The sequence below is a fragment of the Hyphopichia burtonii genome (genome assembly GCF_001661395.1).
Source record: "Hyphopichia burtonii NRRL Y-1933 unplaced genomic scaffold HYPBUscaffold_1, whole genome shotgun sequence".
Taxonomy (NCBI): domain Eukaryota; kingdom Fungi; phylum Ascomycota; class Pichiomycetes; order Serinales; family Debaryomycetaceae; genus Hyphopichia; species Hyphopichia burtonii.
The window spans coordinates 586,554-611,072 of record NW_017963728.1 but is presented as its reverse complement, the minus strand read 5'-3'; the positions used below and the strand labels follow the sequence as shown (position 1 = coordinate 611,072).

The 24,519-nt window shown below is 34.9% G+C and overlaps 15 protein-coding genes across 15 annotated transcripts; 6 read left to right on the top strand and 9 right to left on the bottom strand.

Moving 5' to 3' along the window:
- Positions 1–669: 669 nt before the first annotated feature.
- On the top strand, positions 670–2,625 carry PDE2 (3',5'-cyclic-nucleotide phosphodiesterase; the record flags this gene model as incomplete). Its single annotated transcript, XM_020218201.1, has 1 exon — positions 670–2,625. The coding sequence occupies one exon, from the start codon at positions 670–672 to the stop codon at positions 2,623–2,625; it is 1,956 nt and encodes a 651-aa protein (XP_020078602.1).
- A 1,218-nt stretch (positions 2,626–3,843) lies between these two features.
- Positions 3,844–6,387, top strand: HYPBUDRAFT_164158 (uncharacterized protein). The gene has a single exon (XM_020222652.1). It carries the CDS (start codon positions 3,963–3,965, stop codon positions 6,288–6,290), a length of 2,328 nt encoding a protein of 775 aa, XP_020078601.1. The 5' UTR covers positions 3,844–3,962; the 3' UTR covers positions 6,291–6,387.
- An 11-nt stretch (positions 6,388–6,398) lies between these two features.
- YKT6 (palmitoyltransferase) lies at positions 6,399–7,066 on the bottom strand. The gene has a single exon (XM_020220412.1). It carries the CDS (start codon positions 7,033–7,035, stop codon positions 6,433–6,435), a length of 603 nt encoding a protein of 200 aa, XP_020078600.1. The 5' UTR covers positions 7,036–7,066; the 3' UTR covers positions 6,399–6,432.
- Positions 7,067–7,346: 280 nt separating this feature from the next.
- YPT7 (Ypt7p) lies at positions 7,347–8,598 on the top strand. Its single transcript, XM_020220411.1, has one exon. The coding sequence runs from the start codon at positions 7,741–7,743 to the stop codon at positions 8,584–8,586; it is 846 nt and encodes a 281-aa protein (XP_020078599.1). The 5' UTR covers positions 7,347–7,740; the 3' UTR covers positions 8,587–8,598.
- Positions 8,599–8,688: 90 nt separating this feature from the next.
- On the bottom strand, positions 8,689–9,502 carry MIA40 (Mia40p). Its single transcript, XM_020220410.1, has one exon. The coding sequence runs from the start codon at positions 9,481–9,483 to the stop codon at positions 8,764–8,766; it is 720 nt and encodes a 239-aa protein (XP_020078598.1). The 5' UTR covers positions 9,484–9,502; the 3' UTR covers positions 8,689–8,763.
- A 348-nt stretch (positions 9,503–9,850) lies between these two features.
- HYPBUDRAFT_145944 (uncharacterized protein) lies at positions 9,851–10,153 on the bottom strand (the record flags this gene model as incomplete). The annotated part of the gene is made up of 1 exon (XM_020219939.1): positions 9,851–10,153. One exon carries the CDS (start codon positions 10,151–10,153, stop codon positions 9,851–9,853), a length of 303 nt encoding a protein of 100 aa, XP_020078597.1.
- Positions 10,154–10,348: 195 nt separating this feature from the next.
- On the bottom strand, positions 10,349–12,643 carry HYPBUDRAFT_101704 (mRNA splicing protein; the record flags this gene model as incomplete). The annotated part of the gene is made up of 1 exon (XM_020218134.1): positions 10,349–12,643. The coding sequence occupies one exon, from the start codon at positions 12,641–12,643 to the stop codon at positions 10,349–10,351; it is 2,295 nt and encodes a 764-aa protein (XP_020078596.1).
- A 129-nt stretch (positions 12,644–12,772) lies between these two features.
- Positions 12,773–14,269, bottom strand: HYPBUDRAFT_151260 (protein kinase regulatory subunit). The gene has a single exon (XM_020220409.1). It carries the CDS (start codon positions 14,250–14,252, stop codon positions 12,813–12,815), a length of 1,440 nt encoding a protein of 479 aa, XP_020078595.1. The 5' UTR covers positions 14,253–14,269; the 3' UTR covers positions 12,773–12,812.
- A 17-nt stretch (positions 14,270–14,286) lies between these two features.
- On the top strand, positions 14,287–15,778 carry CDC73 (Cdc73p). The gene has a single exon (XM_020222847.1). The coding sequence runs from the start codon at positions 14,516–14,518 to the stop codon at positions 15,692–15,694; it is 1,179 nt and encodes a 392-aa protein (XP_020078594.1). The 5' UTR covers positions 14,287–14,515; the 3' UTR covers positions 15,695–15,778.
- A 97-nt stretch (positions 15,779–15,875) lies between these two features.
- MST1 (threonine--tRNA ligase) lies at positions 15,876–17,425 on the bottom strand. The gene has a single exon (XM_020220408.1). The coding sequence runs from the start codon at positions 17,314–17,316 to the stop codon at positions 15,904–15,906; it is 1,413 nt and encodes a 470-aa protein (XP_020078593.1). The 5' UTR covers positions 17,317–17,425; the 3' UTR covers positions 15,876–15,903.
- A 65-nt stretch (positions 17,426–17,490) lies between these two features.
- On the bottom strand, positions 17,491–18,388 carry HYPBUDRAFT_151258 (uncharacterized protein). The gene has a single exon (XM_020220407.1). The coding sequence runs from the start codon at positions 18,217–18,219 to the stop codon at positions 17,611–17,613; it is 609 nt and encodes a 202-aa protein (XP_020078592.1). The 5' UTR covers positions 18,220–18,388; the 3' UTR covers positions 17,491–17,610.
- A 148-nt stretch (positions 18,389–18,536) lies between these two features.
- Positions 18,537–18,899, top strand: HYPBUDRAFT_3496 (uncharacterized protein; the record flags this gene model as incomplete). The annotated part of the gene is made up of 1 exon (XM_020223350.1): positions 18,537–18,899. One exon carries the CDS (start codon positions 18,537–18,539, stop codon positions 18,897–18,899), a length of 363 nt encoding a protein of 120 aa, XP_020078591.1.
- A 144-nt stretch (positions 18,900–19,043) lies between these two features.
- On the bottom strand, positions 19,044–21,018 carry HYPBUDRAFT_159412 (uncharacterized protein; the record flags this gene model as incomplete). Its single annotated transcript, XM_020222438.1, has 2 exons — positions 20,642–21,018; positions 19,044–20,611 (listed from the first exon to the last, which is right to left on the bottom strand). Exons 1-2 carry the CDS (start codon positions 20,856–20,858, stop codon positions 19,044–19,046), a joined length of 1,785 nt encoding a protein of 594 aa, XP_020078590.1. The 5' UTR covers positions 20,859–21,018.
- Positions 21,019–21,580: 562 nt separating this feature from the next.
- HYPBUDRAFT_103068 (uncharacterized protein) lies at positions 21,581–22,795 on the top strand (the record flags this gene model as incomplete). The annotated part of the gene is made up of 1 exon (XM_020218241.1): positions 21,581–22,795. One exon carries the CDS (start codon positions 21,581–21,583, stop codon positions 22,793–22,795), a length of 1,215 nt encoding a protein of 404 aa, XP_020078589.1.
- A 125-nt stretch (positions 22,796–22,920) lies between these two features.
- XOG1 (glucan 1,3-beta-glucosidase) lies at positions 22,921–24,504 on the bottom strand. The gene has a single exon (XM_020220406.1). It carries the CDS (start codon positions 24,263–24,265, stop codon positions 22,940–22,942), a length of 1,326 nt encoding a protein of 441 aa, XP_020078588.1. The 5' UTR covers positions 24,266–24,504; the 3' UTR covers positions 22,921–22,939.
- Positions 24,505–24,519: the final 15 nt, after the last annotated feature.

Here is a 24,519-nt window from a genome sequence, read left to right as displayed (position 1 = left end):
CTTCTACTTATTGTCTTTGTTACGGGCTTTTTGCAACTCATTTCATTTATTGTTTTACCTCCGAGCCTGTATCCAGCCATGGCTGTATAGCCATTCCATTGATGAGCACCCTTAACTACCCAATCTTACCAGGATCTTCTTTCAAGATTAATGTCTGGCATAAGACGGTACTAAGATCTGGAGACCAGAACTGCAAGCCAACCTGCAAAACAGCGAAGCAAGCCCAACTGCGAAAACCCCAACCCCAATCTGCAAAAGCACCAACATGCAAAAAGCTCAGGTGCAACCTGCAAATGACAAACAAAAAAGAAAAAAGAGACAGAAGTTTCTTTTGTTGCTTAGAGCAGTTTCTTTAACAATAATAATGAGATTAAACGCTGACACCTTTTTATACTCTTTTTCTTTTCACATAGAAAGACTTCTTCTTAGTTTTTATACCTTGTATTCAAGTTGGTTGATTAGATTGACTTTCGATTCAAGCATCAAGTAGGAAGAAGGGAACCGGAGCCACAGGAAACTCAGAAAAGAGGGAAAGAAGCAGATCATCATAAGATCAATAACTCTTTCTTCCCTTTTCTTTTGATCTTTTTTTTTTTTGTTTGATCTTTTCGATTTTAAAGTGTTATAAATTTAGTTTGGGGGAATTCTTGTTTATAGGTTATTGACATTATGGCAGAGGTTCTATGTTTAAGTTATTCATTAAGCACGCCTAGTACAATACTTGGACCAATTCTTAATATTCATAATGAACCACCATGTTCTTATCAACAAAAATTTTGGGATAAAACTCAAATAAACAATCCAAATTATCATCCAAATTATTTCACTCGTTTCAAGCAATTGATATCCCATCTCTTCATTAAAGGTAATCAAGAACAAGATACCAATCATCCAACAATTATTGCTATTGATACTCTGAAAGTTGGAGTTTCATTATCATCAAAATTAGATTTATTAAAATTTGAAGATAAATCCCTACTATTAAAATATTTTTTCAATCATTTAAATGTTATTGTGGTTGATTTGAAAAGTTTAGAATCAATGGAAATATGTAATCAATTGAATAATTGTATTATTAAAATTAATAAATTAATTAAAAATCGAATTAATAGAGTACAAACTTGGACTGGAGTTGGAAATGAAAATGTTAATGATCAATTTATAAAAGATGAAGAAGATTTAAGATTTCAAATTGATGGAATTATATCAACAATGTCATTTGTATTAAATCATAATTTAAATACAAGTTTGAAATTGAAAAATCAATTAATTAAATTAAATTCATTAATTATGTCAGAAGTTGATTTTAAATCATTATTATCAAAAAATTCTGATTATCATTTATCCAAATTATGTCATTTAGTTGGACATTGGAGTTTCCCAGCTCATGAATTAACAAATGATGATTTAATTTATTGTGTATTTATAATGATCAAATATTCTTTGGATCAATTACAAAATGATTATCCAAAAGATTTATATTTACCAAATGAAAATGAATTATTAGGATTTGTATTTATGGTTAGAGATACTTATAAAAATGGGAATCCATTTCATAATTTCCGTCATGCAGTTGATGTTTTACAAGCATGTTTCCATTATTTAGTTCGTCTTAATTGTTTAGCTCCTTTTAAACAATTAGAAAATGATCCAAAATCAAATGAATTATTATATCTTAATGATGAAACACCCATTTTAAAATCAACCATACTTTTACCTATAAATGAAGCTTCTGAAGAAGATTCTGAAGAAGGAGAAAGTAATCATTCAATTTCAAGAAAATCAAGTGCTTCATTTCATTCAACAACTACTTCCAAAATTTTAACCACCACCACTACTTTAAATAATGATACCGGTAAACCATTATCAATTCATGCATCCCAATCAATTTCATTTGATTCATCAGAAGCACATTTAACTCCATTACAAACTTTTGGATTATTGATTGCCGCATTAGGACACGATGTTGGACATCCAGGTGTAACAAATGCTTTTATGATTGAATATGATTCACCAACTTCATTATTATATAATGAAAGATCCGTTTTAGAAAGTTTCCACTCGTCAATTTTCATTAATAAAATATTATCAATTAACTGGCCAGGATTATTAGAAGTAGAAACCGATCCAGAATTTAAATTAAGTTTTAAACAATTGATTATTAGTTGTATTTTAGCAACCGATATGGCAGAACATTTTGAATATATTGATAAATTAACTACTTTTAAATTAGATCTGGATCGTGCCAATAGTAATAAAGTTAAATTAATTTCAAGTTTATTAATCAAATGTGCTGATATTTCAAATGTTACTAGACCTTTGAGAGTCAGTTCTCAATGGGCGGCTGTTTTATCCAGAGAATTTAATGAAGTTACCATCCTACAAAATAAAATTAATAATGATGATACCGATTCTGATGACATTCATTATTCTCACGTTCCAAGTGATTTGGACTCAATCTTGAGTGAAAATCCAAATTTACATAAAGGTCAAATTTTCTTCATTGACACTTTTGCTGAAAATTTATTCCACAATATCGTGGAGTTATTACCCGAGTTGAAATACACTTGCGATATAATCCTTGAAAATAAAGATTATTGGTATAATCGTTCCCAGAATTCATAACCTCCTTCCTTCCTTCCTTGCATTGTTTTTGTTTGTCTTGTTTATTTTGCTTTTTTTGTCGTTGTATTTTCATGTGTTATAGTCCTGTTTCACTGTCTCTCTTTATAGAAAACATTCCCTTTTATGTATCACGTATGTAAATGTATATATATATATATATATTTTATCTGTATGTACTTTTCTCTACTGTATTTGCAACAACGGAAACCCTTTTTTTTCTCCTTCGCTGGTGCACGGGGGTAACTTCACTTTTGCCGACGTAAAACGTTTTTCCATTCAAATTTTTCACTTCAACCACAAAAACAAAAATAAAACAAAGCAAAAAAAAAAAAAAGAAGAATAAAAGGACGTGCGCCGACGAAAACGGTTTTGTCTTTTTTTCTTCTTCTTCTTCTTTGTGACCGGAAGTCAGGGAATTCCGAGCAAAGAAAGGAGCACCTGGCCGGATCTCGGCTCTAAAAATGTCGCATTGCAATGTCACTTTAGCAGCCATATTTGCATTTGTATTCCTCCTAGTGTTGTATTTACTACACTGTGTTTATATCTCTAGTGAATCAAAGTGTATTGGTATATTATGCTATCCTTATCATGTAACACTTTGTTTTAATCCGCAGTTGTAAGTTCTTTCAATAACAAGGATACCTACCAAGACTAATCCTTTGTATCCAGTAATTGCGTGTGTGATGGCTTCCTGTACTCTTGTGTCATGATAGTGGGGGGTCTGCCCAGATGATGAAATGCTTATTGCCTGGTTCTTATACTTATGGTAACACTGTTCGCTTAGGTATAACTTTCCCAGGCCCGGTCGGAATTGGGCCAGTTCCGAGCCAATACAACACCCAGACACCCACCCAGACATTACTCTCATCGCATCTCACAAAAAAAAAAAAGAAAAAGTAGTTAGCGTAGAGAGTTTTGTATTCTTTTCAGTTCGTTGTTGAATGAAATAAAGAAAGGCATTTGGCACTCTTTTCAATACAACTGCTTTCTTCTTCTTTTTTCATTATACATTGGTATACTTCTTCCCAACTAATACGAAGTTATTGGGTTTTCTACAAAGTGTATACGGTTGTCATTCTTTGAAAAAAAGTATTCAAGCGATTGATTTCTAATTGTTCGAATTTCAAACTCATCAAAAAACCCTTGTAACAACCCCTACTGGTATTTCTGTGTGTGTTTATATCTATAGATACTCCAATCAGACATACAACGATATTAACTAGAAGAAAAAGTCAAGTTAGTAAAAGAACAAAGAGCAAAAAATCTTCTTGAAAAGATATTTTTCACTAATTGGTACTCTCAATAGCAGGTCATTATAGCAAACAAGTTTATTAAAGATGGACCCACGTACTTTAGCTTCCTCGAATGGTCAAAGACCAATCATCTTATCTCCACCTCCTTTAGAACAACATCTCAATCCTTTTAATCAATCTAGTAATCAACAAGGTACCAATTCATTATCAATGTCTACTCCTTCACTAGCAAATCCTGCTCAATCAATTCCAGGGTCTCAACAACAAAAATCTTTCCCTTATCATTCGGAAAGGCAACAAAGTGTTGGTTACAACTTACAACAGGAATTTGAAACTTTAACTGCTGATTTAGATTTAGATTTAAGACAGAATCTTGCTAATCATTCAAATGATTCTACTAATATTGAAAATTCAAATATGGATAATACAACTCCTACTTCTTCAACCAATAATAGTATTAATGTTAATAATACTGCTAATACAATCACTTCTCCAAATTATGAATCTCCAACTCATCATCAACAAATTAATCAATTAAATCATAATCCAACATTATTAGCTCCTTCTGCTTCGAAATATGGGTTTCTTGACTTAAATTCAACAATGTCTCCAAATTCATCTCATTTATTACATGATCAATCAATATCCCCTGCTCCTTCCAATTTATTATCCAATAATAATAATAATAGTAATAATTCAAATAATAATAATTCAAATAATAGTAATAATTCAAATAATAATAACATTAATAGTAATAACTCAAACACAGCTGGCTCTGCAAACTTCTTACCTCCTTTGGGCTCTTTACCAAATAGACCTCAATCTGTTAATGATTTTCTGAATTTTTTTGGACGTCAACAACAACATCAATTAGCTTTAGATCTGCAACCTGATACTAATTCTAATTTTTATCTGGATTTATTGTTTTTCACTAATTGGATTGAAAATTTAACTCCTCAAAATACAATCACCATGATTGATTACTTATCAAATAATTTGCCCCTTGATATCTTATTAACTTTCAAAACTAAATTAGAAAATCATTTAACCCATCATCACAATCAACATCAAAATCAAACTTTCCTGAAAATTAATAGTCCTTTCCAGCCTCAACTGTTGAATGATTACATTCCTGACATGGATTCTTTAGGTTTAGAACCAAACTTAAATGATATATTACATCAGCAACAACAACAACAGCAGCAACAACAGCAACAACAGCAACAACAACAACAACAGCAGCAGCAGCAGCAGCAGCAGCAGCAGCAACAACAGCGTCAACAATACAATGGATTATACCAACCTAAACCAAAACAAAATACATTCAGAAATCATTTATTTGCTGATACAAAAAATCCAAGACCAAAATCGGCTGACCCAAGTCTTCATACTAGATATGTCCAATCTCAACCCCAACAACAGCAAACCCAATTGGAAAGAGCAAGGTCTCCGACTTCTCATTTATACGAAAAGACCAATTTTCTCCAATTAGCTGCAGCAAACTCTCCTTCTACTGGCCAACACCAACATCACCACCTTCAACAACATCAACAGCAGCAGCAGCAACAGCAGCAGCAACAGCAACAGCAGCAACAGCAGCAACAACAACAACAACAACAACAACAACAACAACAACAACAACAACAACAACAACAACAGCAGCAACAACAACAGCAACAACAACAGCAACAACAACAGCAGCAGCAGCAGCAACAACAACATCAACAACAGTACCAATATAACCTAGGATCAGGAAGTCCCACATCCAATCCAAGCCAAGGCCCCCATAGCATCAACGTCACTCCCCAACAATCTAACTCGGATGAATCGTTAGACTTACCAGCACATGCAGCATTAAAACTAGGAGCCTTGACAACCATAAACTCAAGAGTTGCATTGGATTCAAGTAGAAAAAATAACGGAGTAGCCTTTTACTCGAATCAACAATCACTGCAATCTCAACTGCATCAACCAAACGCTCAACATGGATCATACAATCCAAATGGATTATCACATCGTCAATTGTTTGAAGAATCATTGAATCGTAATGTCAATTCTTCTTCGGTTCCAGTTAATACGCATAGATATCAACCTTCTTCGCCTTCAACCAATTTCCATATTAATAATAACCACGGTAAACAGAAGGATCTTTCCAGACTGCCTCAAGGACAAAATTCTCCAAATTCACTGATGCCAATAGAGATTAGCAACATTGATTTATTGAATAATATTCCTGCGTGGTTAAAATTATTACGTTTACATAAGTACACCGAATGTTTAAAAGATATTTACTGGAAAAACCTAATCGAATTGAATGACGAACAATTAGAAGAAAAAGGTGTGAAAGCATTGGGAGCAAGAAGAAAGCTATTGAAAGCTTTTGATGCAGTTAAGAGTAATCACAGTCAATAATGCATAGCGCAGGCGTAGAAACATTTTTTTTTTTTTTTCATAAAAAGGAACCTTCTATATATGTTTACAACAGTTACCTAATATAAAAGCAATTTATTTAAACGAGTTATTGAACTGAAAATATATAGTAATAGAACTTCACTCACATAATTATACAACAAGAATTAGTCTTCTTGGCTTGTTTATAAAACATTCTTGAAGAACTAGATAAAGCTTCGGATTTGTCAACCAAAGAATCTAATTTTTCACCTCTTTGTAAAACACTTTCAATTGTTTTATGTAAAACAATCTTTGTTTCATCCAATTCCTGTTGAACCTTCATGATAGAATCGGCTTGACCTGGATCTTGATATTTCTTTATATAAGCTTCCAAAGCGTCGTAATTGAATTGTGGTGAAGTGGCAGTGGCACTCTTCCATTCCTTCAGAGGATGTAATGATAAGTATTCTTCTAAAAACTTATTGATCAAAGTATATGCTGGTCTAACCGGATACTCTTTATCGGTAATAACAACCCCTGCTAATCCTTCCAGTCTGGCATAAGTATGACCCACATAATTACCTTCTTCAATACTTTGTCTTTGTCCGGATTCTGTTCTTGCTGAAACGGTTTCTGCGAAAAAAGTCATAAATTGTGAAACCCCTGTTCTTTCAAAAAATGAAAATTGAGTCAAATCTCTAGCTGAGGTTAATTCCAAAGCCTTTTCTCCTCCGGTCTTCAAAATCCCAATATAGTAAATCTTCATCGTGTTATGCTATTTGTCTTGGAAAATAGTTCTCTTGAATTCAATAAACGTGCAAGCTCGGCGCTGACTATCCCTTGTATATACTTACTGCTATGTATACCACGTAAATCCCCTCCAAACTGGTTAAAATTGATCAAATGGCAACCTTTTGAAGGAGTTTCATTGACTTTTTCTGTTTTTCTCCCAGAGGTTTTTGGGTGTTTTCAATTGAGAGTGCGGCAACAATCAAATCTGCTAACAAAACAAAAAAAAACCTGCCAAAAAAAAAAAAAAAACAAAGACATCATTGAAAAAAAAAAAAAACACCGGTAGACGCCATGACGATATCGGAGAATGTCAATGATCTAGGGGATTTGGTTGCTTAAAGATCATATAGAGGTGTTTGCTGAAGAGCTAGTGGTATTTTCCAGGAAGTGCGTTTTCTACATACAGCGTTTGAGAGGAATTGTACTTAAAACAGGTAAGTTTTGTTATCAGCTAGTGAAGGAAAGCCAGGTAAGGATTATCCAAGGAGATAGTGTGTCTGGATTGAGCATTGATATTTTGCACAATAACAATTGAAGGTCTCAAATAAGGATTCACAAAATCTATTTGGTTGATATCACGATTATATCATAATTTTTCAAAATATTTTGAAAGTATTTGATTTATATGAAGAATTGTGAGAATTGGATGATTCTACTTCTTTAGAATATAGATTAAGGAATGCTAAATACTCCAACTCATACACGAAACCAGTCGGCATCGACTCCAACGTTAAAAGTTGTGTTACTAGGCGATCTGGGGGTTGGTAAAACATGTCTCCGTTCGCAGTTTGTTCATCATATATTCACTAATGCTTATAAAACAACTATTGGTGGAGACTATCTCACCACCAGTGTATATCTACCTACTGATGGGGCTGAATCAACCCCTACTTCCACCATCGTGACCCAACCAGGTATTGATAATGAAAATTATTTGGATTTGGATGAATCAAGCACAATGAATCCAAGAAATAGATACTCAAATCAACATTCAAATAATAATAATGATAATTTAACAGAAAAAGTGAATCTTCAAATATGGGATACTGCGGGCCAAGAAAGATTCAATTCGATATCTCAAGCATTTTACCGGGGGACCGATGTTGTGGTTCTAGTATATGATATAACAAACTATGAATCGGTTCTTAGTTTAAGTGATTGGTTTAGAAGATTTTTAGATCATTGTCATGTTGATAATCCTGGGGTCATGATCATTGGTAATAAACAAGATAAAGCTAATGAACGATGTATTGAATTAGATGAAATTCAAGAAATTTTGAATAAAAATTCCCATTCAAAATTTAACGATTTTGTCGAAGACTGGGATATAGATTTAAGAGAAGTCACTTCTAAAAGACTAGATCTTGTTGATGACTTATTTCTTCGTGTGGCTAGACTTGGTCTTGACCGTTTAAACAATGATTCTAATAATTCAAAACTTAAAGGCCGCAAAAGAAGCATGTTAAGATTTGACAATATTGATCTAACCGATATCAATCATTCTTCTTCCAGATGTGCATGTTAATTGTTATTCACCATTTTTATACTTCCTTCAGTTCTTTTCTTCAATTCCTTTTGTGCTTACTTAAATAGAATCTACATTTATTAATATCTTCTAATAAAAGACTAACTTTTCAAGTATTTGACGTATGTACATGATATGATTGTTTTTATATAAATAAGTAAAGCGGTTTCAAACCCCTTAATTTGAAACTTCCTTTTTAACTTCATCACCAACAGCTTCAGCGCCTTCGACTAATTTTTGTTTTTCTTCCGAAGAAGTAGATGATGATTCAATGGCTTGTTCTTCAGCATCATCATCTTCATATAATTCTTCTTTGTAATGTTCAGGGTGTTGTTTGAAACAAGTTCTCATATTTTGAAACTTTTGAACACAATCAATACCCTTTGGTTCACTTTCAGAGTAAACAAAACATGAAAAAGCTTCTTTGAATTCCTCTCCACATGGACCGTGGGCCATACCTCCTAAACATGGACAGTCCCAGTTGATTTCACCGGTTTCTGGGTTGAACGCAGCACTTTGATGCCCTTCACCTTCACCTTGGCCTTCTCCAGTTTGTTCACCTTCTTCAACTTCATTCTTAGTAACTGGAGTAGTTTCTTCAGCTGGAATTTTATCAGCAACCTTGGCTTGACCAATAGATTCTTTTTTCTTTTGAGAAAGCTCTTCTGGATTAGCTTCTTTTAAAGCCTTTTCCTTGCCTTCATCGACTTTCTTTTGGTCGACTTCATTATGAATCAAGGAAGTACTGGTGTTATAAAATAAGGCAAATGCTGATAATCCAACAATTGTATACTTGATTTGATTATTATAACCTTGACTAAGTCTTGGTCTGCTGGACATAAAACGTTGCCCAACTCTGGAGCGAATAGCACTTGATCTAAGGACAGTTCTATACATGACTTGATGCTGTGAATAGTTATTATCTATGGAATCTTCTGAGTAAGATTAGATTGAATTATATATACTTTTTTCTCAGTTCGCTCCATTTGTCAGAGAGATGACTAAGCTGCTAATGAGTGTCAGAACCAAATTACCATTTGAAAGCTACATTCTTATTGCTGATAAGGTATACTACTCATATTATATATTTACAAGAGATGATAGAGCAAAAGAGAATATTGCAATTGTTAGGGTGATAGTTGATGGTAAGGTAATACCTAATGATTTGGTTGAAAAATAGACAAAAAGAGAGAAATAGAATAATCTGATCACTGAAAAGACGAAATTGTCAAATGGACCATGAAACAAGTACAGACAGCGCTAGCTAGTTGGTAGACTCTGAACGGATATCCTTGGATAAATCAAGTTCTTCTTCTTTTTCTTCTATTTTCGGTTTTTCGTTTAAAGCAGCGTATCCAAGCAGACATAACACCACTACTATAGAACCAACACCAATTTTTCGAAGAATCGATATGGTCTTTTTGGATGCTTGTGACTCTTCATCTCCAACTTCATCGATCTTGCCTTTGATGCCTTTAATTGTTTGTTGGATCACATAATTTCGTTTCTTTATGATGCTACCTCTGCAGAGGATTGCAGATCTGTTAAACACTGTTGGACGCAACATATTCTGAAAGGAGCTTGGATAACTGAAGGGAGCTTACTGTTTGCTTGCAACTCAAAGCTTGTCGCTATTGCTTGGGTACTAGTAATTCAAACTCCGTCATTGAAACTGCTTAATTGGTCCATTCTCAGGTTTTCTTTTGTGAAAAATTTAGGTACGGAGGTTTTTTTACTGCCAAATAATACGTTACTCATTAAACTATAAAGATCCTGATAGATCTCCTAGGTTATGTAGATTAATGGGTCCAAAGTTACCGTTGGGAGCGGTACTTACCCAAAGAACATCTTCTTCGATGTATGCTTTGGCTTTTTTTCCGGAATCGAACTCTAATTTGTACAAGGGTAAGCCAAGAGAGGGATGGTATGTACCAGAGGATGTGAACAATATTTGATTTTTCATACAATATTTGATGACGACATCCTTGAAAGTAGTCATGAGCTGGTACGATGGGATTCCTTCGGCTTGACCCTGAGATTTGTCACCTGGTTCTTCCGCAAACCGGGCACTTCTAATAAACTGAATTATGCTGTCAATCGAAGGCAGATGGTCGTTTTTGATAATAGGCAATTTCGGTGGTTTGACCTGCCCACCAGCAAGTTTTTCTTTCACAAGATTGATTGATAAGTCCACGTACCAGTCTATTAGATCGGTAGCTTCATGTGTCAAGGATCTGGCCACCTGTTGTAGCATCAGTATCCATGACTGAAGCCACAGCTTAAAGTATAATGTATTTAAATCGATCGAGTTTAGGAAATCAAGACATAGATCAATCCATGGATTGAAGATGGAGAATTGAAGGAAGACAACAAGCTGTTCGCTGCTGAAATACTGACCCTTATCACTCAAATTTACCAAACAGCCAAGTAATTGGGAAATCATTTCTAAAGCCTTTCTCGAATATTTGGAAGCACTGACTTCTTGAGTTAGAAATTTAAAGCATGATTTTTGGAATACTTGAACCGTACCACCTTGAAGTTTCTCCTCGTCCGGCTTGGGTAATAGTGATCTGAAGAGTACGCACCAGATATCCTGAAACTCGATAAGAGGGTCGATAAACTTGCTGGAGGTAATTTTTCCGTCGACATAGTCCCATATTGAGTTCTCGCTTTCTAAATCGAAGTATTCCTGGAATTTTGTATTAGAATTAGCCAATAATTGGTAATAGGTATTGCTATCCAATTTCCAAAAAAGTACATCACTATATTCAACCATATACTGAGATGGACCGAATTCTTGTGGATCATTCACGTTCCAAGCTTTCAATTGATCTGAAAGAAACGGGATTATTTGTGCTTTTGTTAACAGTCCAACTGTGACTAAGCTGTTAATCAATATTGGCGAGTCGGCCCAGAAGTCGAGATAGTCAATTATTCTATAATGCTTTGATTGAGAGTAGTCGTCGCCGAGAAGATATTCTTCCAATTGCAGAGAAAGAGTGGAGGCAATAAGCGAGTCCCAAAGCGTAAGTGACAGCATTGAGCTCGCCGGATCAATAGTTTTATACTTAGCACACCAATTGAGTAAAGTAGAGATAATCAATCCATTGGTATTAGAACTAGGATCATTGATATTCAAACTAGTCAAAAGACTTTTGACTGTCTCTGATAACAATCCGATTGCACATTCAGGTAATTTATTGTACGATAATAATGGAGGCAGAAGCAATTTTTCAAAATATTCTGCAGTTAACAGTACTAGTTCTTCTGGAGATGACATTGACTCAATAATCGATTGAAATTCGTTTATTATCGACAAAACAGATTCTTCATTCTCAAGTTGCAATCTTTGTGACTGAAGTGATCTGCTTAAATCATCTCTTTGATATGAGAGATATCTTTCTTGTTTGATATAAGAATCCCACTTATCATTGACTAATTTCAATTTTTCAAAACTTTCTCGTAGAACTTCAAGATGTTGGTGTGAACTTGAATCGGAAATTTCTTTATACTTCAATGGTACATCGACTCCTTTGAGCTCTAAGTCTTCAATCAAAGAGAACAAATCAAATGCTTGATGATTTTCTTTCATCTTTGAAATTTTCTTAACATCATCCTCGTCATCACTACTCATATCGTAATCATTTTCGTGCGTTTTCTCTTTCATCCCTCCTATACCCAAACCTTGGGGCCTTAACTTTGTTTCTATAGGGTTAACTATACCTTCTTGATTTACACCGAGACCTTTGCCTTTCTGATAACCCATTTTCATCATGAGTTGGGCACCAATCCCATACTTGCCTATATCTGGTATCGTGCTAGAATCGGGCTTCGAAGACTCATTAAGCCATGCAGGTGTGGCCATTGATCGATGCTTAGGAGTTTCATCACCCCCATTCTCCTCTTCGTCCAGCTCTTGATCGGAGTATTCATTATTCATTGAATTTGCCAACTGATTCATGCTCATCAGCTGCGTTTTATTTGACGCATCATTTTTGGGCTGAGAAAAGGTAACCGGGGAAGATCTGTTGAATTGAACTCCCTTGTACAGACTCATTGATACTTATGAACAGCTGCCGTTCTCTCGATTGGTTACTGGAGGTTGTCAATATTTTGTATGATTAATCAATGAAGCATTTTTGTTTATCGATGCGAAAGCCAAATTTCCTAATGAGATTATGCTTACAACTATATACTACTACAAAACGAGAAGAAAGCTAGTATATTCATTTATTAGAGCTTATTAACTTCAAAAGCATCATTTCCTCGTCATCCTCTTGCGAGACATCTTTCTGCTCAATATCATCTAATCCATCGGTGACGACCTGCACAACCATGGGTTGATTGTATTCCCCGGGCAATTTAAATTCTTTAGGAATGAAGTCACCATACTTTGTGAGCCACTTCTTTCTTCTGTCTCTTTCTTCTTCCTGGAACTGATATAAACCGTCATCTAAGAAATCAGCTAGTTTCTTGATGAACTTTCTGGGATAAACATATTTCTCGTAGTGTAACTCATGAAGATAATTTGACTTGTATACTTCTAGGAATTGACCATAATGGTAACTCAACTGGTTTATTGTCTCTGAGTATATATCGATCGGGTCCTTTTCAGGCTCTCCTTCAATTGAGCAATCTGAAAATCTTTCTTTCGCCTTCATCGACAAAACTAAAAATTTTGCAATATGTTTATTTCTAAACTCTTTGTAAGATTCGAATAAATGTTTAGACAGTTCAATTATATTATCCGCATGGGGAATTGCAGCCTCAAGGTACAGCTTTGCCCGCGACTCGTTTTTCAAGATCACATTATACACCGTATTGAGTTCCTTCATTACTTCTGGTAATTCAAGGGCGTCATTTTGCAATACTTCAAGATCGACTGGAGTATAGTTTGCATTTCCTTCCATAAGAGATAGTCCGCGAACACATTGATCGTAATGGTTGGTCAACATTGCCAATATTGCGGCCAATTCTTGTTCCAAGGACTGATTTTCTTTAAGAAGAGTATTGATGGTATTATTGGATTCTACCACTGGACCAGCAGAAGTTACTTTCATGCCAAATTGCATGGGTAATTTTTCATCGTACTGCTTAATGACCTTGCTATACTGTTTTGTTATCGTGCTTTGGAATGGGTTTATCAAAATGTCATTTAGATTTGATCTGAGCATTTGATGAAGTTTTTGTGAATTGGTTTTATAGATTTCAATATTAGTCTTAAGCAAGGCCAATGCATCCACCGATATAAAATCACCGAGAGATATATAACTCTTCGAGCTCTTGTTCTGTACTTCCAGCTGAAAGCTTTCTTCAACAATAAATGAGGGTATTTTGGTGTATTGTAATTGTAATACAATATTATTTAGGTGCTCTAAAGCTGGAACTAATACTTCATTAATTTTGTCCGAAAATCTCGTAAGCTCCAGCTCTGTTTCTTTTCTAATAGACTCTACCGTTCTACTTAACACTTTTTGTTGGTTCGTCAATTTATCATTCATGAATTTGCAGAATCGTAGTCTTTCTGGTAAATAGGTCTCTATTTGATAACTAGTAGATAAGAGCAGTGATTGTGCTTCAGTGCACATCTCACGTGCCCGTTCAAGCATCTTGGAAGAGTGGTCAAGCCAGGCCTTCACCTGGCTTTTGTCAATGGCCAGAGACATGCTATTCTCAAACAAAGTTCACCACTTAAAAGAAGTGAATCATCCTTTAAAGATACCCTGAATGCGTTTTATTTAATGTGGACGGTGATATGCAGTACGCTTTTGATGCAGTACTTTGAGAAAATTTTCGATCAAACTGAGCTTTGATACTGAAAAAAAAAACAGAAAGTATATCGAAGAACCGGTGAAGGCTACGGAAGATTGACCTATCACAGCCAAATCAATCCTTTTGCGGCGCATAATTTCCCAGATCAATATCAGATATGAGTGCTGTGTCTCCGTTACGTGCATTACGTGCCACAACCACCAAGAATGGACCAATTCTCTTTTCGAAAGTTGATGGTGACAGTAAGCAACAAGTTGAATCGATAAAAGATGCTACACACGTTAAATTTGGTGAATATTCGGACGATTTTGATCTCAACGAACTCACAAATTTTCACAACGAAGGGAATCAGCAGCCATTAAGGGCTGTAGTATTTTGTTGGCTACATGAAAAATCTTCGATTGTTGATTATAAAAATGAATGTTTGGAGCTTGGTATTCCGGATTTCAAGTTTTTGGTTAAAGCTGAATTAACCACTTGGTTGAATGGTAGCTCGGAAACATGTACTTTTATCCAGGGTGAGGATTCGGCTGCTGATGGAAAAGTAGCCAAAGATTCTTCTAAGATAACTTCAAATGCTGCTTCTGCCACTGCAACCTCGGCTTCCAGCTCAACACTGGCTGCTGAAGCAAGCAAGAAACGTAAGCTAGAAGACCCGCAATTAGACAGACTTGCCCAATATGAAAGAGAATCAATTAATCATAGTATGGCCTTGAGAGGTTCTAAAAATATAGATTTTGGATACTTGATTTCAGACGCTAAAAGATTTATTTCACAAATGAAAGGTTCCAAACCATCAAGTAGGTCCAGTGCAAAGGCTAATGGTCACAGTACTCCCAAAAAACAACCGATTATTATTGTTTCGCCTGCTACTACTTCGTTGATTTCTCTTACAAATATTAAAGAATTTCTTGAAAATGGGAAATTTGTGGAACCTGGATCAGCATCAAACCCTAAACCTTCTAATGGTATTGTAACAATACAGCACAATTCGGAAAGATTGGTTTCCGCAGGGCAACGTTTTATGGTTGTTGATAACGTTGACGTATTCACTAAACCAGAATATTGGGACAGAGTCGTTGCCATATTCACCACTGGTCAAACATGGCAATTTGCAAAATATAAATATTCAAAACCTGAAGAATTGTTTCAAAGATATGCTGGTTATTACTTGTGTTACCAAGGTGATGTTGTACCAAAACAAATTAAAGACTGGAATGTAACTGAAATAAAAGTTGATAGAGGTGATAAACGTTTTAGAGATAAATTACTTGTGAGAGATTTCTGGACTGACATTGAAAAAATCTTAATCTCTAAAGGTTATGGTAAACAATAATGAATTTCAGTTCTTTGGATCTCCAAATGTATTAATCACTTCAGTTCTTCTAGGGTGATCCCTTTTTTCTCCTTTCTTTTTTGCATAACCAGCTAAATGTACTATACTTTTCAAATATACGCTTATACATACTTATAAATATAAAAAATTTTTTTTTCTATTATACAACAACGCTATTTACAATGATTAGATTTATATATACAAATTGATTAGAGATAGTTACGTTCTAAATCAATGAATTTTTGGTAAATTTCTTCTGCACTCATGCTGGTGATTTTTCTGTCATCTCTTGATCTTATGGCAACAGTTTGAGATGATATGTCCTTATCACCAATGGTTAAAATATATGAGTAACCTTTTGAAATAGCGTCTCTCGTTCTACTCCCAATGGATTCCCATCTATCATCAACATCCACGTAAAAATTGTATCCGGTCATTGGAGAAACTTCATTCTGTTCACTCATTATATCACCCTGTAATTGTTTTTGAAGGGCTTTAGCTGCTTCTTGATGTGATTCATTAACAGGAATGATGACGGCCTGTCTTGGATTCAACCAGAATGGCCACTTACCTTGATAATGATCTAATAATATAGCGAAAAACCTTTCTAAGGATCCAAAGACAGCCCTATGGACCATAATTGGACGTTTATCATTGTTACCACTTTGAGACTTATAAGAAAGATCAAATCTTTGAGGCAATTGGAAATCTAATTGGATTGTACCAACTTGATGTTTCTTATTGAAAGCATCTTTCAACAAAATATCAATTTTTGGACCGTAAAATGCACCATCACCTTCTCTTATTGACCACTTATCATTCCCTGCAGTTTTATCAAGAACTGCAGTTAATTCTGATTCTGCGTGATCCCAGTCTTTTACATCACCTATAAACTTATCTTCTGGTCTTGTAGAAAGGAAAAATTCAATGTCATTCTCACCTATTCCAAACACTTTATAGGTATCCTTAATCAAGTTTAAAGTATTGGTGATCTCTTCATTAATTTGATGGGCTTCACAAAAAATGTGACCGTCATCTTGATGGAACCTACGTACTCTTGTCAAGCCAGAAAGCGCACCACTAGCCTCGTTACGATGCAAAGAAGAAAAGTCAGAAAACCTAACTGGTAATTCTTTATAAGATCTATCAAATTTGGAAAAAATTAAACAATGGCCAGGACAATTCATAGGCTTTAAAGCATAATCATGTAAACCTTCGCTATTATCATTATGCTCGTGACTATGTTCATGGATTTCTTCTTCTTTACTTAAATCATGACCAACAACTTTGAACATATCATCTTTATAATTCTCCCAATGACCAGACATTTCCCATAACTTAGTCTTATATATAAGAGGGGTTATAACTTCTTGGAAACCATACTTCTGTTGTTGGTTTTTCATAAAGTGTATAAGCTTATTAAAAATACGAGTTCCATGCGGTAAAAAGAATATTGAACCTGGAGTTAAAGGATCCGTGGTGTATAATAACTGCTTGTTCGATATAGTTTGATTAGCTTGAGTAGAAGATACTTTACTCGATGACCACCTTTGCCCGCCAAAAACAAAACATCTTGTTGAATAAGGTAACGGAAATTTATTGCCAGGTAGAATTGGTCTCATGTCTCCCGTATTAAAGTATTATTCACAAGTTAATGTCCTTTCTTCAGTTATGAAAAATATGAAAAATTCAATAAAAAAAAAAATCGATACCGCACTTCGAGCAAAATTCTATTTCAGTAGTACAACTGTGATTATATAGACACCATGATTTACATACTCTTTTATTATCATTGACGTTATATTACAAATAATTCCTTTAATATACAAATGAGGATCAATTATCTTTTAATGCGTAATCGAATTCATAATCGTTTCTAAGTCGAAAGTAGGAAAGGACGTAATTCATCTACTTTCTTAGTTTACAGGAGTAGCGGCCCCAGAAGAGGATTCCTTGATAAGGTCATCTTTTATAGTTTCGTTTTTTATAGCTTTATCTTTGATTGCCTTGGCCAGTTTCTCAGGCTTGGATCTCGAAGTAGGCATGGTTCTGTAAGCGGAATAAGTAACCTTGAATCCACTAAAAGTCTTGAATTGTCTTGGGCCCTTTTTCCACTTTCTAACACCAGTCCCCGACTTATCGAGGGCGTAGCTTGAACTATTGGCACTATTCATGGTTAAACCAGCCGTTGACATTTCCTTAACACCAGAGTTGATTTTAGCATTATTTTGATTAGCAAGGGCTAAAGCAGGATTGGTCTTGTGGGATTTAACAGGACTACTTTCCAAATCATTCCCATCATGCTCGTCCACTATAGACTCATTCATACTGGGAGTTGGAGAGCCTGCTTTTGATGCACCTGCACTGCTACCATTGGACTGTGATGCTGCCGCTAAGGCTCTACGCTCTTCAGCGGCTAGTTTCTTCAAACGGGACTTCGATATTGGAGGGGGGAATTCTGGTAACGTTTTCAAAAACTCAGAGGGCACTTTCAACTTGGCCCAATATCTTTTGGGTGGAGCCATGGTAATAGGTTCAAATGGATTTAAGACAGAGGAGAAAATAGGTGATAATACTGCTGTTTAAAATTTTGAAGAGGGCAGTTAAATACCACACCTTGATTTAGGGCTCTTTTTATATGGGTTTAAGAGAAGCAACAATTGGTGCTTTAATATTTGTGAAGTAGTAGTTTTTTCTGAATTGATGTTGATGTTCGATTGGCAAAAAAACTCGTGAAAATCTCAAAATCCCAAACTGAGGATTGTTTTAATAGAGAACCTCTACAATTGGTTCATATATTTTAAAAAGTGCACTAAAAGTTATGGAAGAAGCAAGACCAAGTATGGAGAGGGACAGATTACCATCGAGATTAGATATCCTTAGCAGTGGATTAAAATTGGACGTAAGAGCACATCAAAGAACTTACGAAGGAGCATTTACTAGATCAGCTATTTCTTCACTATCTTTTGCAATTCTTATTATTAAATTGTTTTCCAAGGAGTTTCTACCGGTAGGTACTGTTTATACAGCTTATGGATGCTTATTGTATTTTATAGGGGTTGTTAAGGCCGCATCTGTTGATATTTATTATAACCCTAAGAAGGACATGGAAATGTTTAAAACTAGTGGTGACACTGTCTTGCTTTTATCGATAATAAGTCTTGCTAGTTATATTGCATTATTTATATTAGTTTTAAGAATGTGATGCTATGGGTTAGTGGTTATTTATTCATTGATATATACAAGTATTATATAATATTGGCTGGACCAAAAATATAATGTTGGTGTATTCCTTTTGTAAGATAAATATAATTTAAATGTACAATATTCATAATTCGTAAAACTCAGACTAAGTTAATGCACCTAATCCAAAAACTATTAATTGGAATAATAGTTGGATTGACCAGAAACCTACTTTTTTCATTCTTATTAGTCTTGCTTCTTCATCGGCAACATAATCGACGAAACTATCATAGACCTCTTCAGAAATATCATCCATTAAAAGAGAGTCATAAATTGTCCAAGAGCCGCTGAAATCTTCAATATTTTTAACAATACGACTCTTAACCTCAATGAAGGTGTTTTTTGAGTTAATATAAGCGACAATAGGTCTAATCAAAGCATAATTAATATATGTTAATTCCGGAGCTTTAAAAGGTAATGTTGCTCGAACATTGTTTAGTTTAATAGTTAGATCAAGCACGAAGTATTTCAGAATATCATCTTCTATACTTGTATTTGAAGCTAGTCTTGAATGGTGATTTGGTTTTTTTGAAACTACTTCGGGATTTTTATATCTTGTAGCTTCTTTTTTAATAGAGTCTGCAATGATCTTAACTAATTCTGATACATTTAAGTCTTTATTATCTTGAGGTACCATAACGTCACCAATCATATCAACTTTACCATCGGTGATCCAGCCGAACGGTCCTTCCAAACCAGTATTTAAATGATCGATGTTCAAAGAGTCAACTCTCAATCTAGTGATTCGTTTCCAAGTGTCAGATATTGAATTTGAAGTTGAAGATTTATTCATTAAAGGAGCATTATAGTCATTAAATCTTTGTTTTTTATGAATTGTAAATAACGAATTATCATAAGAACCACTCATTATATTAGCATTTAAGAAATCGTAAAATAACCAATGTTTTCTTAATATAGATAATTCGCAATTATAAATTGCAACATTAAAATGCCTAAAATTATTCGGTTGCCATAATTCGAATAAAACATCTTCCATTTTAAAGTCTTCAAATTCAAAATCACCCGGCTCATAAATATTTTTATAATTTGTTGCATCATCATCTGGATCCCAGTGAACATGAGTTCTATCAATTACACCTCTCATACCTTTGATCCCCATTGTTTCCACGATTCCAGTACCATTGACCCATTTATTGAAAGAAAGTGATACATTAATTTCTTCAATAGTCAAATCAAATTGAGTATAGTTACCATCATCATATTCCTCATCAGCTGCGTTATCGTCTTCGAGTTCTTGAGATTGACTTGCAGCATAAGCCTCAGCTTGAGAACCTTTAACGAATTTCTTAAAATTTTTAGGACGTCTACTAACAAAACACTTTCTAAAACTTATTTTCCCATCTGACCAACCAGGAACAATGGCATGTTCGAAAGTAACGGTTAATTTTGAGTTTTTAGTTATGAATTCACCAACTTTTCTTGCAACAAACTCTTGAGCGAAAACAGTATTTATCGTGAAAATAATTAAGGAAAAAAATGTTGTTGTAGCAAGGAAGAATAGAAGAGCATTCCCCATAACTAACCAACTAAATAATGCTGAATAATCATCAGTATTAAAAGGTCTATTTGATTTTTTCAATAGCCATTTCAATCTAATTTGAAACCTTGAAAAAAAATTGGTTGCACTTGCCAATAGTTGTTCTTTGGTTACAACTGGTTTCTTGGGGAGAAGGTTATTCTTACCGGTCTTGTCATCGTCTGGTGACTTATTTGTACTATATAGTTTCTGAATCTGGAATGGTCGAACGGGGATTGACTTCTTTTGATGTATATGATGCAATTGATAATTTTTCAATAGGGACAAAGAACACAATGGTCTATAAAAGGTTTTGCCTCTTAGTAGATGTCTTGAGAGTAGCGAAGTTGGCCTCGAATTATACTTTGATATCAGTGAAAACATCTTTGAATCATCAACTAACTTTCGGAGTTGTGATTGAACGATATAATCTTGGAGAGATCAAGAAGACTTGTACTGAAAACTTTGGCTATCTCAACAATTTGAAAGTAGCGAGCTCTTCTATTCTTTTAAATCACTATTTGGTTCAAACTTTTAATTTAGCAACTCATTTAGTTTGGAAGACCGGGTTTTGGTTCGGAGGTGCCATCACTTCGTACAATACACTTTTTTTTTTTACGATTTTGGATGTACGGGTGTGATAATCATCCCCCACGGGTAGATGATTAAACTACTTCAAGTAACGAATCCTTCAAAGTACAATTTTACTCTATTTGTTGTTAAAAAGAGCTCAACGGTTAAGCCGATGTTAAGATTTGGATATTATCTGTGTGGATAAGGGCAAACAGGGGAGATAGGCTCATCTTGATAATGGACAAGGCTAAGATAATAGAATGTTGCAAGAAATTTCTTCAAAAAGAATATGTAAAAGATAAGGTTTAGACGTAAGTGGGAGAATAGGCTTTCGATGCTTATCGAAGAGGACAATGGGTCAGAAGCATCTGACTCGGTACTACTAAACTAGTACTGCTGACTCAGTACTGCTGACTCAGCACTGCTGACTCATAGTATAGCTTTATCTACGAGCGGAATTTTGCAGTCGCAAGTATAAAAAGGATGCTATATAGGGATGGATTTGAATAATTAGCCAGATACAAACAGACAATATGAGTCCACTTGTTCCCTTTGGTAAGAAATTTCGGGAAAAATATTTCCCGAATCTTGATAAGGAAGCATACCCATTAAACCATGGAAGTTATGGGTTAACACCGAAGCCAGTCCATGAGGAGTATGTTCGAACCCTTTCCAAAGAAGCTGAGTATCCAGATAGATATATTAGATATGATCTTCCAGACAAGTATGTTAGGGCCTTAAAGAGTGTTGGCGAGTTTGTGAATTGTGATTATCGAGATTTAGCACTTGTTGATAATGCCACCACTGGTATTAATACTGTATTAAGATCCTTCCCTTTTGAGAAAGGTGATAAGGTGTTGATGATGAGTACAGTTTATGGATCATGTGGGAACACCGTCAAGTTCTTGAAAGAATACAAAGGGATTGAGTATCAAGTTGTTGAAATCAATTACCCGGTCCAGGATGACGAGATTGTTGGTAAAATAGAAGAGATTTTTAAAACCCAGCTGGTTAAAATGTGTATGTTTGATACTATAACTTCGATGCCGGGGATTCGATTCCCATTTGAAAAAATGGTCAAGTTGTGTAAGAAGTATCAAGTGCTTTCATTAGTAGACGGTGCCCATTGTATTGGGTTGATACCATTTGATCTTGGTGACTTCAAGCCTGATTTTTTCATTTCCAATTTACATAAATGGTTATTTGTGCCTCGAGGATGTGCAATGTTATACGTTGATACAAAGCATCATGACAAAGTACAAACGCTTCCAATAAGTCATAGTTACACCAGTGATAATCTTGTCGATAAGTTTACATTTATTGGGTCGAAGAACTACGCATCAATCGCATGCATTGAAAGCGCCATCGAGTTCAGAAAAGGAGTCTGTGGAGGAGAACGGGCAATCTATGAGTACTGTTTAGGGTTAAGTGAACAAGCAGCCAAGCGAGTCAAGGAAATATGGGGGGACGTTGAGGTTTTAGGGATTTCGGGTGCATTAGTCACCGTTGAAGTTCCAATGGCCAATCCCCGATTATTTGACGATGCGACGATGGTTAAACAGTGTGAAGAGTATGTATACGGGGCAATGATCAGGCAGTATAATACGTATGTGCCAATGGTTTATCACAACGGTAAAATATTTGCCCGATTTTCCTGTCAAATATATAACGAATTGCATGAATACGAGTATGCAAGTAGGGTTATATTAGAGATATTTGATAATTTTTTTAAAAGCTTAAATAAGTAATTTTAATTTACAACTTAAAGAAGTAATAATTAACTTGAAAGAATAATTAAAATTAAACATCTATGTAAATTTTGATAAACGAAAAAATGAAGGACCGAATTAAAGAAAATTTTTTTTTTTGAAAAAAAAAAAAAAAAAAAAAAATTAATAGTTACATTGATTTGGATAAGTACGATCAGTGACTGGGCTAGGGAAGATTCCTGCTTTGGTCAATCTTTGGAAATCCCATTCGACGGCATCTTCAGTTTTCCAAGTCCAATAAATCCAACCAGCGGCTTGTTCGTATGCATCTAATTGAGCTTCAATGTATTTACGTACATCAGTACGGTAAGAATCAGGCCAGCTGCCATAACTTAAGTAAGGTTGACAAGAGCCAATTTTAGAAACGCCATCTAAATCCCCGGACCATCTAGCACCTTTACCAACCCCATTTAACCATCTGGCACAATCGGTTAAGGCAGCAGACCATTCACCAACAAGATTCCAATGAGATTCTGATTTTGCAGCAGACCCCCAGTTACAAGCAACACTGATATGATCATCGATTGATCTTTCCAATTCTTCTCCACTGAAAACTTGATAATGATGATGGTCAACAACAACGTTATAATAATCAGGAAGATTGAAAAAATCGTCCCAGTAACCCATATCTTGGAAGGCATCGTGGATAACAACAGCTTGGTCACTACCAGGATAACCCCCGTCGTTCCCGTCATCATTACCGTGTCTAACGAATTGATAGCCTTTATCGTAATAATCGTATTTTAATTTATTCATATCAAGAATGGTACCAAGAGGTTCATTTAAAAGTTCAATTCCAGCAACAACATCATCATAATCATCAACGCCATATTTACTGGAGATTTTATCCAAAACTTGTAAAGTGACTTGGGTATTATTACCGTCTTGAAATTTATAAGAGTCTCTCAACCCGGAATTGTCGAAACCATTTTGAGATCCGGGGGCCCCATGCAAATCAATCCAAGCATAAAGACCTTCATCACGACACCAATCAAGAACTTTATCCAAGTATTCTTCTTGACCTTGAACATAAGGATCGTCATCTAATAATTGGAAAGCCCAGTAGCCAATTGGAATACGAACAAAGTTTAATCCCAATTGTTTGATTTTGGAAATATCATCTTGGGTGATCCAGGTTTTCCAGTGAGTTTCCAATCGTTGTTTAGCAACTTCTTTACCCAATTTTTGAGTATAGTGGTATTCATCGACGGGAACTTGAGAATCGTCATTTGGCTTAGACCACACGTCGAAAAGACTTGGGGTGATAAATGGTTCAATGACAAACCATCCCCCCAAGTTGACCCCACGGACTTTATCATTTTGGTAATCCCATTTCAAGTTTTTTTTATATAACTGAACACCACTAGAGCTTTTACCTAATGGAACCGTGGGTAATGCATTGGTTAATGTGACAAATATCAATAATTCAATTAATGATATTAACTTCATGTTGGTTTAATGGAAAAAAAATAATGGAAAAAATACCAACCAGTTTGCCAAATCTATATATATAGGTTATATGTGTTTATATATATATGTATCTCTATATATATAAATACTTTATTGTACTGATTGATGCGAAACTAGAATTTCAATTGCAAGAGCAAAAAGGGTGCACTGGGTAAAGGGCGTAACCAATGTTTTGGTGTATTTGTGTAATTTTTTTTCTTCTGTTTCTCAACAAAGTAAAAAAGAAGGGATGA